The sequence below is a fragment of the Sapajus apella genome, unplaced genomic scaffold (assembly GCF_009761245.1).
Source record: "Sapajus apella isolate SASKATOON/1434 unplaced genomic scaffold, GSC_monkey_1.0 scaffold15, whole genome shotgun sequence".
NCBI classification, from domain to species: Eukaryota; Metazoa; Chordata; class Mammalia; order Primates; family Cebidae; genus Sapajus; species Sapajus apella.
This window is the reverse complement of record NW_022436955.1, coordinates 21327682-21345647: the sequence shown is the minus strand read 5'-3', so window position 1 is coordinate 21345647 and position 17966 is coordinate 21327682. Positions and strand designations below refer to the sequence as shown.

General features: G+C 46.4%; 1 protein-coding gene across 1 annotated transcript in view; it reads right to left on the bottom strand.

Annotated features, from left to right (window-relative positions):
• Positions 1-956: 956 nt before the first annotated feature.
• Positions 957-17966, bottom strand: part of VAT1L (vesicle amine transport 1 like) — a 175877-nt gene continuing 158867 nt past the window's right edge. Inside the window, exons 8-9 of the mRNA XM_032284518.1 lie at positions 8746-8829; positions 957-3481 (exon numbers count right to left, since the gene is read on the bottom strand). Of these exons, the coding sequence (XP_032140409.1) occupies positions 3383-3481; positions 8746-8829 (183 nt within the window). The 3' untranslated portion in view covers positions 957-3382. The remainder of the gene's footprint in view (positions 3482-8745; positions 8830-17966) is intronic.

The window sequence follows — 17966 nt, the reverse complement described above, 5'->3', positions numbered from 1 at the left end:
AATCAGAGAAAACCGAATCCCTAATGGGTTTCAGGTGAACAAGGGATCGCTGATTTGAAATGTATTGTATTTTACCCTTATTGAGGTTCAGGGTAGCATGATCAGGTGGTGGAGAGCATACATTCTGGAGGCAAGAGTATGCTTTGAAATTGATGAGTTTTAGCTCTGTGACTTACTAGCGTGTGATCTTACACAAGGCCACAAGCTCCCTGTATTTCAATCTTGTCACCTGTATGTGGACATAATGATAGACCTTACCTCTTAGAGCTGTGGGGAGGGCATGTGAATTAAGTGGACAGTTTTTAGCAACACATGCCTTATAACTGTTTGGCATTATTAGTATTCTATACTTATGTGTATCATCACTGTCATCCTGATCATAAGATAGTTTTTATGGTTTTGTTTTGTTTTGTTGAGATAGAGTCTCATTCTGTTGCCCAGGCTGGAGTGCAGTGGTGTGATCTCGATTCGCTGCAACCTCTGCCTTTTGGGTTCAAGTGATTCTCCTGCCTCAGCCTCCCGAGTAGCTGGGATTACAGGCATAGACCACCACACCCAGAAACTTTTTGTATTTTTGGTAGAGATGGGGTCATACCGTGTTGGCCAGGCTGGTCTCAAACTCTTGACCTCAAGTGAACCACCGGTGTTGGCTTCCCAAAGTGGTGGGACTAGAGGTGTGAGCCACCGTGCCTGGCCCATAGGATGTTTTCAATAGTTTTTTTTTTTTTTTTCTTTTACCTAATGGTTTTACTTTCTAGCTGAAGGGAACCTGAATTGGTTTTAAAGGCTTTTCTCCTCTTAACTCCTGTTTTCTTTATGGGGTCTTTAGTTTCTCATCTGGAGATGATTCTACCAGGTTTTTAACTTTTCCTTTTTCAGTTCCCCATTGTTTGCATATTTAACAGTGCGACTGCTTATCCAGCAATGATGTATGTGGAATAACAGATGCCAGGCAAGGTTTGGCTATGCTGAATACTTTATATTTTTGTGTAAACATAATTTGCTTTGTAGGCACAATATAACAAAAGCTCTAAAGCCACGAAGACATTAGACAATGTTTCAGTTCGCTTCAAATCAAGCTTAAATTACAGAGAAGCCTTCACAGTTCCTTTGAGGCAGACTGAGACATTCTTTACACTTCCTTCAGAAATGGCAATCAAGAGACAGGGAAGAAGGTGCTTAAAATGAGAGCACGTTGAACAATTAACTTGTGTCCCTCCATTCTTCCTGGCAGAAATTGGTCTTAGTGGTCAAACCCTAGTTTTCTCATTCTGTATTGAGAGGAATGGGTGTTCTTTAACCGCCTGGCATAATTTGTGATTACTGGATTCACTTTGCTAGTTGAACAAACCCAAACCAAATCGATTTGGAGGGGATGACTTTTTACAGCTCTCCTCTGCATATAACGAAGATGTGAATTCTGAATGTAGCTGAGTTCCCGCTTTTCTGGGGGAGGACAGCCCTAATATGGCCAATGCCTCTTTACTTCTTCAGCTCTGGAAAATGCCACTTCAGCCCAACTTACTAGGAATGCCACTTGGATGACAGTTCTCCTTAGGGGACTCCCTTTTTAGCACGGTTACGGGAGAAACAACCAATAATACAGCACTTAGCAAAGGTAATAGGGGAATAAACGCCCCATTATCTCTCTGAATAGCCCAGAACTGGAATATTGGTGAGTCCTGGCGTAGGAAGGAAAGACGATGTTGGTGTCCTCTTTTGGGATACTCACATCACTTGGTTCCTCAGATGACAGCACGCTTTCTGGTCTTCATATTTTATACACACATTCACAATGAGGAGAAACTCTTCAGATAAATATTTGGCATACATAAGTCATCATAAGCTTAGGATAGGAAAAAGAACATGATGAATGAGGTGACATTGGCTACATAGGGACTTTGGAAATGAGACAGGTAATTGCTAAAATGCATTCATTCCTACCACTGGTGAAAGGGTTGGGTCCACCCTAAGGCTTGTTGGTGGAGAAACCAGGCAACGTGAAAGTCCTTTGACATTTTTCAGAACACAAAGAAAGTTGGGGTACCAATCCCATGAGCTCCTAGTATTTTCAGATTGGTCTGTGAGTGATAGAGTTAATCATTTTAGCCAAAAGGACTGGAAGGAGGGAATGAGGAGCTCCACTGGTGGAGACATTGGGATTCCTTCTCTTTCTCAAGGGTGAGTATATTCATCTGTCAAGCACAGTCAAATGGCATAGCCGTGGGGTTCCTTAGGAGCTGAAAACCTGAACAAGGTGTTTAAGCAGGTAGCTTGGTCCTTGGTTCCCCAGGAGCAATGGCACTGAAGATTCTGCACCAGAGGTTTATATATGGGAGGGGAGGAACTGTACATCTGGCACCAGATGCTGAATATACACCTTTTGTATCACTAGAGTTGGTTACATGTTGGTACATGCTTTGGCACGGAAGGAGATACTCATTGATTTTTCTGCCTGTGGGTCTGCAAGGGAACTCTTCCTTGGGGGGTCCACAGTCAAAGTGGTCACTTTCCACCAGCAATTGAAAATTGCAGAATTGATAATGCAGGCGGCAAGTGTGCAAACACCAGCAATTCTCAGGATTAACTTCTGAATGTGTCTTGTATGTGGTGAGTTTTCTTAAAATAAATAAGGATCAGGAAGCATCCCGCTGATGAGATGTGTTTTGGAGGAGAAATCTTCATGGCAGGTCCCCAGACTCATGCTGTTGACCCACTGTCTACTGTACAAAAATCTCTACCTGCCTCCCTGTGTTTATGGGTAAGAACCAGTGGAAGGGTCAAACACTGAAGCGGGGTAGAAGAGAATGGCTCAAACTTTTGACCATAGTTGTCTCTTAAATGGAGAGAGAAAAAGCACGACTAGGAATAAATTTGTGGGCTCATGAAAACATCTCCTGGCCTACTCTCTTTCTGTCGGCCAAATTGGCAAGTGTTCTCATCAGAGGCAAGGGTGGCCGGCAGCGAAAAAGTGTCATTGGCCTGAAGAGTTCTAGGAGCTAGACAGGGCTCTGCGATAACACCTTTCCATCCAAACTTGTCTTTCCCCGTGTCTGGTCTCTTAGGCATAGAGCCTGGGGCTTGTATTAAATTGCAAGGCTGTTCTAGAACTGTCAAGAAGAACCCACAGACAGACGGTTTTGATACACGGGACAGGGGAGTGTGTAATACGCAGATAGAGGGACATAATACTGCATGGAATGGGATTGGCACTTAATTTCAAAAAACAACAGTGATCAACAGCTTTTTAGCTCGGCTGACTGCAGACAAACACGACACACACTGGACTACAGCATTTGTTCACTGGGGCACAGAAGAGTTTGTTCAGCCGGGTCCTCTTCTTCCAAACCATCTTTCACATTCTCCCATCTGGGTTCCTGGGTTATTGGATAAAGGGCATCCGCTCCTTGTTCTCGCTGTCTCCCTCATGGTCCTCTTCCTCTTCCCCTGCTTCACTGGTCTCTGTGCTGTCATTGGCCATCTGTAATTCAAAAGAGGATGTTAGTGAGGGCTGTGCAACCCGGCCCCGTCATCTTTGAGCATCTGAGGAAGTCCCATGGGAGGACTTCTTGGGGGCTGGGAGCTGGGGTTGCTTGTTTCCTTGGAAGGCAGTGTGGGATTAGCCGTCATATGATTGGCACCCCAAGAGACGGTGCTAAGATAGGGATTTGAATGTAAGTATCTGGAACTTGGGAGATGATCCCAGGAAGCACTAACAGGAGAGTGAAGAAATGAGACCAAAAAGGGGAAGAATCCAAGGCAGGATATGTAGGTAAGTTGGTTCCTGTGTTGGCAGTGGGACTGAGTCCTGCTGGGAACCTCTGAGAGACCCTATTGGGCACATCTTAAGAGTCTGCCCTTCTGAGGGAGGAGGAAACCTCGGTATGGCTAAGGTCTGTTCTCAGGGGAGGTGAGTTATCTCTCTGTATTTCACGCAGGTTCTGTGCAAATAAAGCATGCTCTGGTGACCAGAGTTAGCTCTGAGGCAGTCGGGGGGCAGGTGCCCACGAAAGGAAGCCCCTGGAATGCCAAGGGGAGATGGGAGGGGTGTTGAGAACATCAGCTGCACTGAGCCACAATGGCTGAAGTCCTGATGCTGCCACTTAGGAAGAGCAGATACAACAACCAGAACGAAGGTGTATTCATCTACTTTTAGGTCTCTGCTCCCCCACTGGAATACAGTTTCTGGGAGGAGAGGGATTTTTCCTGGCTCCTTTTCTTTTGTTGATCACTGGTACCTGGCATAGTTAGGATTGCCCCTCTGGGCCTTCCTTTCCTCCATCATTACAGTGGCGGTAAATCCACCTGCCTTATAAACTTGTTATAAGAACCAGGAGAATGAACATGGAGTAGTGTCTCTAAAGAGTCTAGCAAAGGGCTGAGCACGAGAGAGGCTCCGAACAAATTATTTCTGTTCATTAACATTCCCCTGCAAGAGCTGTTCCTCAGATTTCTTTTCTATTCTAAGCTCCTAGATCTAGGTTGGGCCCCAGGTCTCCCAGACTGAAGTCCCCACCTGCATCACGGCTTATTCTGACAAATAAGAATTTGGTCCCTGAATTTCAGCCCACCCTGTGTTCTCTCACCTGAAGCTGGGCTTTTCCCCTCAACCACACATGTGCAATGCCTTCTCCCTGGAATGTCACCCCTCCACTCCATCAGCCCAGTCCACGCCTACTTTTCCTTTAGAGCTAATCCTACTTCCTTGGGAAAGCCTTTCCAAAGTTCCCTAACTGGAACAATCTCCCTATTATGAGCTTTCGTGGCCCAAACACCTCTTCTTTGTAGCACTGATCATGAGTTGCAGTGTCCCATTTATACAACTGGCTCACGGACCAGTGTCCATCTGCCCCTGCCAAACTGTAGACACCACAGGAGAGAACCAGGTCTCTGCAGTTTTCTTCCTACAGCTAGGTACCTGTGCAGTAAGTGTTTTCAGGATAACGTAGAACTAACCAACTATGGGAGGGGAAGAACTGTACCTGTCCCTTAGTAGTCTATTATAATACACAGTCACCAATATGCCAGTTTGCTCACAAACAGTGGTCCTTTTAATCTTCTCTATGACTCTATGAAGTAGTAGCAATAGTAGTAATTATTGCTAGTTCTGTTCTACAGCAGTGGAAAGGGAGACACTGAGGTGATGTAGCCGCAGATGTAAGGGCAGCAGAGGTCAGGAGCCTTCAGGAAAGGCCACCCTTGTTCTCCAGGGCACTGATCAGATGGCCAGGACTAGGGCAGGGCTGCCCTCTGGTATTGTAGGGTCTGGAGGCAGCAGTTCTGCCTCTGCTCCGACCCCATGACCCATCATAGGATGAGTTCCGACTTTGCTTTCGCCCAGCCTCATTAAGAGGAGGCTCTGAGCAGGAGAGACTCCACTCTTAGGCTTCCCAGGAAATTCGCTTCTGGAGCTGCCAATAACAACCGACTTCCCCTGCCTGGGTACTGCCCACGTGCCTTGTAGCCCAGACTATTCTAGAGGAGTGGTGTGTCCTGCAGCATGCTGGCTTGGCAGATTCAAGGCTGAGGGAGGGCTGAGAGGGGTCATGGCCAGGCACGGTGGCTGACGCCTATAATCCTAGCACTTTGGGAGGCTGACGTGGGCAGATAACTTGGGGTCAAGATTTCAAGACCAACCTGGCCAATATGGTGAAACCCCATCTCTTCTAAAAATACAAAATTGAGCCAGGCGTGGTGGTGCCCACCTGTAATCCCAGCTACTTGGGATGGGGAGGCAGGAGAATCACTTGAACCTGGGACATGAAAGTTGCAGTGAGCCGAGATCGTACCACTGCGCTCCAGCCTGGGCAACACAGACTTTTTTTTTTTTTTTTTGAGACAGGGTGAGCATTGCAGTAGGAGAAAGCACCTCTGCAGGTGCCTCTGACCCCTCCTCCAACTGCTGCTGAGTGGACAGTGACACATCCTCTTGAGCCTGGACCTTGTGTGTTTCCTCTTCCTTCAAGTGCTAACCCTAAAATGACCTCACTGGAACCTTCCCGCATCTCCATGTCTTCCATTTAACCTGACTACCCGCTCCCTCTCCTTCAAGTCTGCTCTTTGCCTAGCTGGGCCACGGCTTCTCTTCTACCCCATGCTTGCTCCGAATACCCACTCTCTACCATCTTTTTGATTCTTTCACTCCCAGAGATAAAAGCCTTCAGGAGGGTCAGGCACAGTGGCTCACATCTGTCATCCCAGCACTTTGGGAGGCTGAGGTGGGTGGATCACTTGAGGTCAGCAGTTTGAGACCAGCCTGGCCAACATGGCGAAACTCTGACTCTACTAAAAATACAAAAATTAGCTCAGTATGGTGGTGCATGCCTGTAATTCCAGCTACTTGGGAGGCTGAGGCAGGAGGATCACAGGAAGCCGGGAGGCAGAGGTTGCAGTGACTTGAGATCGTGCCACTGCTCTCAAGCCTGGGCGACAGAGTGAGACTCCATCTCAAAAAAGAAAAAAGCCTTCAGGAGGTTCAGAAACAAGGACAATGACATTGTCACCCCCACACACATCGTGTGTGGTACAGGCAGTTCCTGTGCTTTCACCCAGAAAGGTGAGCTTTTCAGCATCTGCCCTGGTAAGAATCCCCACTCGGTGAGACAGGCCTTTCTACCAGCCCAAGGACTTGGCAGCAACTCATGTGTGATGAACACAGGAGCATCCCGGAGTGGAAAATTGGTGCCAATATTTTGCTTGAAAGCAGTAAGTTTCTAGATGGCCCTAGAGCCTGTCTGCATTCTACAAATGGGGCTGAAACAGGCTTGGTCATATGTTTGAAGGGTATACAGTAGGTGTACAGGAGACTCAGGATCCTTGCCAGCCCCTCCCCAACCTTGTCCTCTAATCTGCTTTGAACAGTCCTGGAACGTAGTAAGCATTTAATAAGCTACAGCCATATAGTATCAGTCACTTAACAAGAGGGCATCTTACAATGGTGAAGTTGTCCTTCGTTGAATGAAATGAGTGTCATACCCAAACTACATTATGGTTACATAAGTCATGGAAATAGTTTTAAAAATACACACATTGGCTGGGCACGGTGGCTCACACCTGTAATCCCAGCACCTTCGGAGGCCAAGGCGGGCGGATCACCTGAGGTTGGGAGTTGGAGACCAGCCTAACCAACATACAGAAATCCCATCTCTACTAAAAAATACAATATCAGCTGGACATGGTGGCACATGCCTGTCATCTCAGCTACTTGGGAGGCCGAGGCAGGAGAACTGCTTGCACCCGGGAGGCAGAGGTTGCAGCGAGCCGAGATCACACCACTGCACTCCAGCCGGGGGCAGCAAGAGTGAAACTCGTCTCAAAAAAAAAAAAAAAAAAAAAAAAAAAACCAAAAAAAAAAACCACTTTGGACGACAACATGCAAAAAAATTGTAGTTCATTCTCTCTTTTCAAAGAATTGATGCAGCTTCAAGAATCAATGTATATAAACAAACAAGAAACCTTTCCTAATTTCTTTGTCAAAGATGACCTGGAACTTAGTACATACCAGACAATGCTTTATGATGCCATTCTAACTGACTTTTGAGAACTTATCTCCAGTTTACAGACAGGGGAACAAAGCTGAGTGGTCAACTTTCCGAGGTAATAAACAGGGGCTCAGAGTTTTAAATCCACGCAGTCAGATAGCCCAGGCACTGACTGCTCCCCTGCACGTTCCCTCCTTTAGAGGCCCTGGGGAGAACAGGTGGGGCGTGAGTCTGACATGCTATACTCCTGGTGGCATCCCTGGGATAGAAGGGTTTTGTCCTGGTTAAAAAAAAAAAAAAATCACGGCTGAATATGGTGGCTGACGCCTATAATCTCAACACTTTGGTAGGCAGATTGCTTGAGCTCAGGAGTTGATCAGCCTAGGCAACGTGGTGAGACCCTGTCTCTTAAAAAAATTATGAGTAGCTGGGCATAGTGGTGCTTGCCTGTAGTCTCAGCTACTCAAGAGGCTGAGGTGGGAGGATCACTTGAGCCCAGGAGGTGAAGGGTGCAGTGAATTGAGATAGCGCCACGACATTTCAGCCTGGATGACAGAGTGAGACTCTGTCTTGAAGAAAAATAAGGCCAGGTGCAGTGGCTCATGCCTGTAATCCCGGCACTTTGGGAGGCCGAGGAGGGCAGATCATGAGGTCAAGAGATCGAGACCATCCTGGCTCACGTGGTGAAACTTTTGTCTGTACTAAAAATACAAAAATTAGCTGGGCATGGTGGAGCACTCCTGTAGTCCCAATTACTTTGGAGGCTGAGGCAGGAGAATCGCTTGAACCCGGGAGGAGGTTGCAGTGAGCCGAGATCATGCCACTGCACTCCAGCCTGGTGACAGAGTGAGACTCCATCTCAAAAAAAAAAAAAAATGGAACCATCAGGGAGCATCTCAGAGGCCGCTGGCATCATTCTGTTAGGAACATGAATGTGACATCATTGAAATTTTCCAGGAGCTTCTCCCAACAGCTAGCAGCTATACTAGACAGGTCTACCGTTTCTATGCTTTCATAGAAACCAATGTCTGTGCCTTCAGATTGCTTTTGATATCCTCTCACTGAAGCGCTGGCCCTTCCTTTTCAGCGTTCATCTCAGTTCGTGGTTAATCCCCCATGTGTGAAATCATTTGATTACCCCCAGTCCCCTCCACTGGCCCACAAGCTACTTGTACTTCCTTTTTCCCGCCCTGTACTGCACCTGATTAACCCGTGGTGCACCTCTCATGTGGAACTGAACAGTCTCCTCTTGCTTTTCACTCACCAGTGGAGTTGGAGTCTTTTCTACATCCAGAATTAACTTGCCAATGTTCCCTCGGTCATGGATCCGCTGCATGGCCTCTTTGACCTGCGAGACAAGGTAACAAACAGGTGCTGGTTAGGTGAGATGTTGCCCAGGTAAAAAAGGGGCTTGGACAACGCAAACTGTCGAGTGACCATCAGAGGGCGCTGCGGCTCAAGCTTAGAGGCTAGAGGGCAAGGTTGGTAGGGTGCAAATAAATTCTGGCCGTGCCATTCACACACTCTGATCTTGTGCAAACATCTTCTGGGTCGATAAAATGAGGGTGACATCTCTTGAAATAAGTAGATGCACATTTCTCTAAAAGGCTAGGGGGAAGGTTCTCTGGGGTTCTGGGAGTTACATGCTTCAGGGTGGCAGGGTACATTGGTCAGATTACATTTTGACTAATACAAATACTTTCTGAAGGTCATTTGTGCCCTGCTTACTTCAATGTTATTCAATTCTGATGCACATTTGGGCTAAGTGGACCCATTACCCAAGGCTGAGCTGCAGTGAGGAAAATTCTCATGATTCTGGTTACTGGGAGATGTTGTCTCTGCCTCAGTGGCATTTCCCCCGAACGCTCTAGAATTCTCCCCAGAAAAGAGGGCCTACTGTTGCCTTTCAAATGTTAGGGGCCTTGCCAGGCCAACAGGTGGCTCCTGAGACCCTCTGAAACAGCAAGGGTGCTGCAGAATCCAATTTGCATTTTGAGGATCTCACTCTGTTGCCACGTGGAATTCCAGCTGCTGAGGTGGGGTTGGGGAGGCATGAGAGTTAAATGAAATCCAGAAAGGGCAACATGGAGCTGGGTACTTGGCCCAGGCCCATGATCCACATCTCAGTGAAACCTAAATGGAAATGCCACATCACTTAATTAAGAGGTGAGGTTGGGGAGGCATGAGAGTTAAATAAAGCCAGGCGCGGTGGCTCACACCTGTAATTCCAGCCCTTTGGGAGGCCGAGGGGGGCGGATCACAAGGTCAAGAGATTAAGACTATCCTGGCCAACACGGTGAAACCCTGTCTCTTCTAAAAACGCAAAAAAAAAAATTAGCTGGGCGTGGTGGCACACGCCTGTAGCCCCAGCTATTCCGGAGGCTGAAGCAGGAGAATTGCTTGAACTGGGGAGGTGGAGATTGCAGTGAGCCAAGATCGCGCCATTGCATTCAAGCTTGGCGACGGAGCAAGACTCCGTCTCAACAAAGAAAAAAAAGTGAAAAGAAAAAAAGTTTTAACAGACCTAGCCTAAATATTTTTTCTGAAGTCTCAAGTTTTTAAGTATGTGTGCTCATACATTCAGTCCACAAATATTCATTAAAATGTTGCTTCTAGGCTAGACACTATGGTCAAACAAAATTAAAAGGTAAGATAGTGCCTGCCTTTGAGGAACTCACCCTGTGGCTGGCTGACACAGCAGCGTTGGCGTGTATGAAAACCAAAGCCTTCTCCCTTGGATAACAACTTGACACAGCCTTTAAAATGTTTGCATTCTAATTGCCTTTCTGAAAATTTATCCTAAAGACATAATTCAAATTGGGGGAAAAAAACTTACTACACAAAAGATAACACAAGTACAGTATTGCTTTTATGGCAAAACACTGAAGCAGCTTGCATGTCCCAGAGTTAAGGGGATGAGTAAGTAAACAATGGCTCTCACATTTATCTACTGAAAGGAAATCATATGTGGCAGTTAAAGGATATAAAGATACCTAGGGCTAATTACAGGGACCACACAGCACAATTAAATATTGTAATACGGCTAAGTGAGAACTGACATGATATTTAAAATATTTTAATCTATATTTCCGTAAAAATACACATATGCTAACATAACTAGAATGGGATATGGATACATGATAAAACATGATGTAGAAGAAATGGATGCCTTCTAGCTTCAGTGTTTGGTAACATGTTATCAAATCAGTATTTAAATTAAAGGCATTTTTAAATGCAGTCTTTGGATAACTTGGCAATGGTCAGAATCGACCCATTTTTGCGGGGGACAAGGACGATCTGTTGCCTTGGCTGGAGTACAGGGGTACAATCCCAGATGACTGCAGGTTTGACCTCCTGGGCTCAAGCCATCCTGTCACCTCAGCCTCCCGAGTAGCTGGGATTGCAGACAAGCGTCACCATGGAGCTCAGCTAACTTGATTTTTGTATTTTATTATTTTATTTTTTTTTGAGTAGAGATGTGGTTTTGCCCTGTTGCCCAGGCTGCTCATGAGCTCTTGGCCTCAAGTGATCCTCCTCACTTGGCCTCCCATAAGTGCTGAGATTACAGGCGTGAGACACAGTGCCCAGCCTTGATATCTGACTAATAGTGTCATATGATTGTTAAATTTCTTGGCCCTAATACATAATCCATACATTGCTTTTATATCTGTAGTGAACACTGCTTTTTGGCTCACCGCAACCTCCGCCTCCCAGGTTCAAGTGATCCTCCTGCCTCAGCCTCCCAAGTAGCTGGAACTAAAGGTGCATGCCACCAAACCTGGATAATTTTTTTGTATTTTTTGTAGAGATGGGTTTCACCATATTGACCGGGCTTATCTCAAACTCCTGACCTTGTGATCTGCTCACCTTGGCCTTCCAAAGTGCTGGGATTACAGGCGTGAGCCACCGTGCCTGGCCGTGAACACTGCTTTTAAATGGGTTTTCACATTTGTTTATAATCACAGCTGCTACTGAGAATCTTCATATATTGTAACAGACAGCTTCTAAAATGGTTGTCAGTAACCCCCACTGCCTGGTCCTCATCCCCTTCCTCTGAATGTAGGCTGGACCTAGTGACTTGCTTCTAAGCAACAGAATAGAGCAGAAGTGATTGTATATCGGTGATATGGACCATGACTTCCATCTTGCAGTCCCTCTTCCTCTGACTGTTGATGCTTCCTTGTTCTCATGACTTGAATTGCCATGCTGTGAGCTGCCCTATGGAGAGGTCCACATGGCAAGAAACTGAGGGCAGACCCCAGCGAACAGTCAATGAGGAACAGATACCCTCAGTCCAAATGCCCCTGAGCAACTGAATCCTTCCAACAACCACTGACAGCTTGGAAGCAGACCCTTCCCAGTTGAGACCACAGCCCCGGCTCATACCTTTGTCAGAGGCATTTGAAGCAGAGCAACTCTATTCTGAGCGAGGGCTAGGAAATGAGGCTGGGACTTGCTGGGCTGCATTCCCAGGACGTTAGGTATTCCTAGCCTCTAGATGTTTATGGTTAAGGGAACAGATTCATAGTGTTTACTCAACAGACCCAGACTTGGGAGTGTCCCAATACCTTGATATCTTTAGCAGAAGCATTCCTAATTTTGCTTTAAAGATAATATCAGACCGGACACAGTGGCTCACGCGTGCAATCCCAGCACTTCGGGAGGCCAAGGTGGGCGGATCACTTGAGGTCATGAGTTCAAGACTAGCCTGACCAACATGGTGAAATCCTATCTCTACTAAAAATACAAAAGTTAGCTGGATGTAGTGGTGCACACCTGTAATCCCAGCTACTTGGGAGGCGAAGGCAGGAGAATTGCTTGAACTTGAGAAGTGGATGCTGCAGTGGGCTGAGATTGAACCACTGTACTCCAGCCTGGGAGACAGAGCGAGACTGTCTAGAGAGAGAGAGAGAGAGAGAGAGAGAGTGTGTGTGTGTGTGTGTGTGTGTGTGTGTGTGTGTATAAAATCTTGCTAAATACAGTAATCAAGAAAATTAATCCTTGCTGGGCACCGGGGTTCACACCTGTAATCCTAGCACTTTGGAAGGCCGAGGTGGGTGGATTGCCTGAGCTCAGAAGTTCAGGACCAGCCTGGACAACACGGTGAAAACCCATCTCTACTAAAATATGCCTGTAGTCCCAGCTACTCAGGAGGCTGAGGCAGAATTGCTTGAACTCAGGAGGTGGACGTTGCAGGGAGCCAAGACTGTGCCATTTCACTCCAGCCTGGGTAGCAGAGTGAGACTCCATCTCAAAAAACAATTCTTTATTACAAACCCTTGTAACGGAGCACATGTCTCCGTGATCTTTTTTAATCCTATATATTAACAAGCATTGCACCTAGGGTGAACATGTTCCCCTCTTCCTTTCAGGATTGCCCTGCTCTGTCTATGGCGTATTGTTTCACTTCTTTACTTTCTTAACAAACTTGCTTTGCTTTGCACTGTGGAGTCGCCCTGAATTCTTTCTTGTGTGGGCCCCAAGAGCCCTCTCTTGGGTCTGGATTGGGACCCCTTTCCCATGATTGCAGCCTTGTGAGAATCAAATGAACCAATGAAGCCATGCCCAGATTGCTCACTCACACAAACTGGGAGATCCTAAGTGCCTCTGTTTTGTGAGGGTAAATGCAGTAATAGATAGCTAATAGATTCTAATCTTATGTGCATAATTCTTACTTTGCAAAATATATACCCATTTTACAGAGGAGTACCCTGATGCTCAAAAACAGAAGCAATTTGTCCCAAGATGAAGTAGTTATTTGTGACAGAATTGTGGTTGAAACTCAGGGCTACCAGATTTCAAAACGAAAGCTCTTTCCCAATTCTGCCCAGTCCGTACTGCCTCGTTTGGCTCTCAAAGGCAGAGGAACATGGCAGGAACATCAGTGGCTCCCCAGCACTCAGTTGTCACCCTGGCAAGTCATTAGCATCTGAAAACTCCTTGGAGACTAGGAACAACTTTTAAGCTGCCTTTCCAATGAGACAGAGCCCAGGGAAATGAAAAAGCTGTTTTCTCACCAGTTAAAGCTTATTGTGATGCCAGGAGAAAAAGCCCCCTGCAGGGCAGCATCTAATCTGCATGGTTTTTGGATATTTCTTTCTGAAATGAACTGACTCCTTGAAGTCCCTTATGGAAAGGATGGATAAAGGATTACAAGTATTTCCAAGAGGCCATTTAATTAGCCTGACCCCCTAGTCACACTGTATTTCTATCCTCTTCTTAGGCTGCTCTTGGAGATGGAAAAAAGAGGCTTTCTGATGACAACGCTGAAGGAAAGAAATGATACTGTTTCCAATTAATTGTTTCTTAGGCCACCGTGTGAAGCACTTTGCATAAGTTGCTTCCTTTTATCCACACACCAAGCCTGTTAGCTGAGTGTTTGCATTAGTTTCACAGATGAGAAACCCGATGATAAGCTGAGTTAAGCATCACAATAATTAGCTGAGTTAAGCAACACAGTTTCACACATGAGACGCCCAATGATTAAAAACTCCAAAGGTTTTACCTCTGGCTGCCCATCTGAAAGGTGGTGAGAATCAGGGGGGAATTGAGAGGGCAGCTTCCCCTTGACAGGGCTGTTATCGACACCCCAAACTGCTCTCAAATAACACCCTGGCAAAGCAAAGTCTGCAAAAGGAGACATTACTCCCAAATTACCATTTATAAGTGGAGGCACCTGGCGGGGGTGACAGTGCCCAGAAGGTGGTGGTGACGGCCTCCAGAAAGCTCAGTGGCACACAGCAGACTTGTCTTCTCCGTTGCAACTGTCAGAGGTGTTTGTTTTTTTTTAAAGTACTCTTCCGCTTAAAACCTTTCCCCACTGTATTAAAGAGAATCGTCTAGTAGATAGATCGACGTTGCCTAATACTATAGCCACTAGTCAATGCGGCAAGTGAGCATTTGAAATTTGGCTAGTTAAAACTGCCAAAGCGCCGTCAGTATAAAACTCACACCAGACTTCACAGACTTCATCCTCGTAATGAGGAGGCAAACTATCTCAGTAAGAACTGCTGACATTTATTTCACGTCGAAATAGCAATTATTAAAATTGTTTGAGTTTTTTTCCTTTTGAGATGGGGTTTTGCTCCGTCGCCAGCCTGCAGTGCAGTGGCATGGTATCGGCTGCAGCCTCCACCTCCTGGGTTCAAGCGATTCTCTTGCCTGAGTCTCCCAAGTAGCGTACGCCACCACATCCGGCTAATTTTTGTATTTTTAGTAGAGACAGGGTTTCACCACGTTGGCCAGGATGGTCTCAATCTCCTGACCTCGTGATCCGCCTGCCTCAGCCCCCCAAAATGCTGGGATTAAAGGCGACAGCCACCACGCCTGGCCCTGTTTGTAGTTTTTAAAACATGGCTAGAAACCGGAAAATTTAAAACTTTGCATGTGGCTCACATTAAAATTCTGCTGAACAGCACTAGGCTACATGTTTCTGGAGCTGGTAACTGCTTTTTCTAGCTTTATTGCTTTTCTTCACCTCTTAATGCACTCTCATGCCCACCACTTACAACTTATCTGAAGTTCACTGGGCGCTCTGCACTGTGTCTCTATAGACACTGGGTCCCTTCCTGGAGTGCCCTGGTCCTGAGCTACCTTGGGCTGGTCTTGCAGCTGTTGACTTGGATGTCAGCTCTTCTAAGCATCTGCCCTCACCCCAGCCTCTCAGTCTGGCCCAAGCACTTCTCCCTTCACGCCTGAGTCAGCTAGTGATGGCAACCCTACCCCAGCCTTGTCAGTTACACATCAGCCTCTGCTCTCCATTGCAAATCCCTAGAACGGCGCCAATTAAAATACAAAGCAAACCACAAACGTGGGTAAAATTTTTCCAATTAACCAGTTAAGAAATGTAAAACAGTGGTGAAATTTAACATATTTTCTTTGACCAAATATATCCAACATGTTACTTCAGTGTATAATCAATTAAGTAATAATTTACACTTTTTAGGGGGGACTATCTAGAATCTAGGGTATATTTTACACTGAGCGAATCTCAATTCAGAAAAGCCACACTTGAAATGCTCAGTGGCTTCCCATGGCTCATAGCTCATAGCTACTATATTAGGGTTTGCGGCTTTATATGAACAGGTCAATGGTGTCTACCTCAGAGTCCACAGTACAAAGAAGCATCTGTCACACAACAGTTTACAGGATGAATCAATGAATGGACAAGTGGATATGTGGAGAAAGTGAAATGCCATGTGGCTGAGCCTCACCTAGAGGCCATTGTCCTGCCTACCCCACATCCTAGAGCCCCTGGCCTGGGCAGCTATCTCCTGGTGGCCTGCTCAGTGCAGCCTGGGTGGCCCAGCGCAGTCTGTTCATAATCGGGACCATGGTCCCACACACAGTCTGGGACTCCACTGCCAGCTGTGTGGCTGGGCAGATCTGGTCTCGGCAGCTGATTTTCCAGGGCTGCGATTCTACATGGACTCAGGCCATCTCCAACAGAGCTGGTTTCCCATCCAGACAGTGGAGGGAGGAAATCTGAGTCATGTTATTCAAGCACTTCAAGATGCTAACATTCTAAGCTCAGAGGACATCTGGACTTTCTCTGACACCTCTGGTCTCTGGGAGGCCACTTTGACAGCAACCCAAGTGGACGGTGGCAGGAGGCAGTGGGAACATTCCAGGGCTGAATCCTGGCTCTGCTTTGACTTGGTAATGTCATTCTGACAAGTGGCTTCCTCTCTTTGCATTTCATCTTTCTTATATTAATGATAATAGCCATACTACTTCATTCATTCATTTGTTCAGTCATTCAACAGAACCAAAGCCCTGGGCCAGGAGCTGGGAGAAACAGATGTGCTCTTTCTGTCCTGGTGGAATCAGTTTCCCTTATTAAATAGGCTTATCATCATCATAAAAAACATGCTGCAAAGGGAGTAGGCATTGCTCCATGATGGAGAATAGATGGTGAGGGGTCAGGGGACAGTGACTCACTTAAGATCCCTGGGGTAAGCAGACAGAATGACCTCACACTCCCAAGACATGCATTCCCTCATCTCCAGAGCCTGAGGATGTGTTTGTTACCCGACTTGGCAAAAGGGACTTTGTAGAAGTGACTAAGCTAAAAATCTGAGATGGGGGACTATTCTGGATTATCTGAGGGCCCCATGGAATCACAATCATTCTTGCAAGAGGGAGGCAGAGGGTTAGGCTCAGAGAGCATGTGATGGGACAGGGAACCAGAGGTTGGAGTGATGCTCTGTCGGGAGGGGACATGAAGAAAGAAAAAATGCATGTGGCCTTTGGAAGCTAAAGAAGGGAAGGGAATACATTCTCCCCTAGAGCCTCCATGAGGAATGCAGCTGTACTGACACCTTGATTTTGGGGCTTTCGGAACTGTAAGACAATATACTTATGTTATTTAAGCCGTTACTTTTGTGCTCATTTGTAACAGCAGCTTATGGGACACAAACACAGGTGGGTTTAAGGAGGTGATAGGTGAGGCCTGAAGAGCAGGAAGGAGTGACCCATGGAAAAAGCTGAGCACTAGGGATTCAGGGAGAGTGGGGAGCATGTGCTTTGGCTCCAGGTAAGTCTGAATCCCACGGGGGATTCTCTAAGAGGAGGAGACAGTGGCGGAGAAAAAAACAAAGGCAGGGGCTGCATCCTGGTGTCTGGAAGTGGACAGTGTGGCGGACCTTGAGGTCCCTAACCAGCCACTATTTGTACCACGGAAGGCCCTTTTGTAAGACTTTGGGTTTTGCTCTGAAGGTCTTCATGTATTGCCAAGGTTACCCCTTTACTTGTGAGATAGCTCATCTCTGATGGCTTCAAATGATTTCTGTGCTGGGAAGTATCACAGAACATCAGTTTCCCATGACTTCACCAATATTCCCGCTTACCAATTGCATGCCTTTCCTGCAAGGACACCAGCCTGTATGTGAAGCCATGGGAATCTAAGAAGGTATCCAGGCTTCTGCATTCTCTGACTGTGTGACTTCGGGCAGGTCACCCCACTTCTCTGTGACACTATGGGTTTTTCCCCCCTTTTCTTTCTGCAAAGTGGATATAAGTTTCTGTATCAGTTTCCTGATTTCCAGGAAGAATTTGTTATTCCTGCTGGAATAAATGACCACTAACAGTGACTTGAAACACAAATTTATTATCTTACTGTTCTGGAGGTCAAAAGTTTGAAATGGGTTTTATAGGGTTAACATAAAGGCTCCAGCAGGACTGCATTCCTTCCTGGATTTCTTTCCAGGGAAGAATTAATTTCCTTGGCTTTCCCTTTTTTTTTTTTTTTTTTTTTTTTTTTAGAGACAGGGTTTCACCATGCTGGCCAGGCTGGTCTTGAACTCCTGACCTGGAGGTGATATGACTGCCTCGGCCTCCCAAAGTGCTGGGGTTACAGGTATGAGCCCTGCGCCCAGCAGACTTTACCATCTTTACGAGAAGTCCTTGCATTTCATTGCTTGCAGTTCCCTCCCTCTGTTTTCAAAGTCAGCAGGGTAGACCTTCAGATCTCTCTGACTCTGCCCC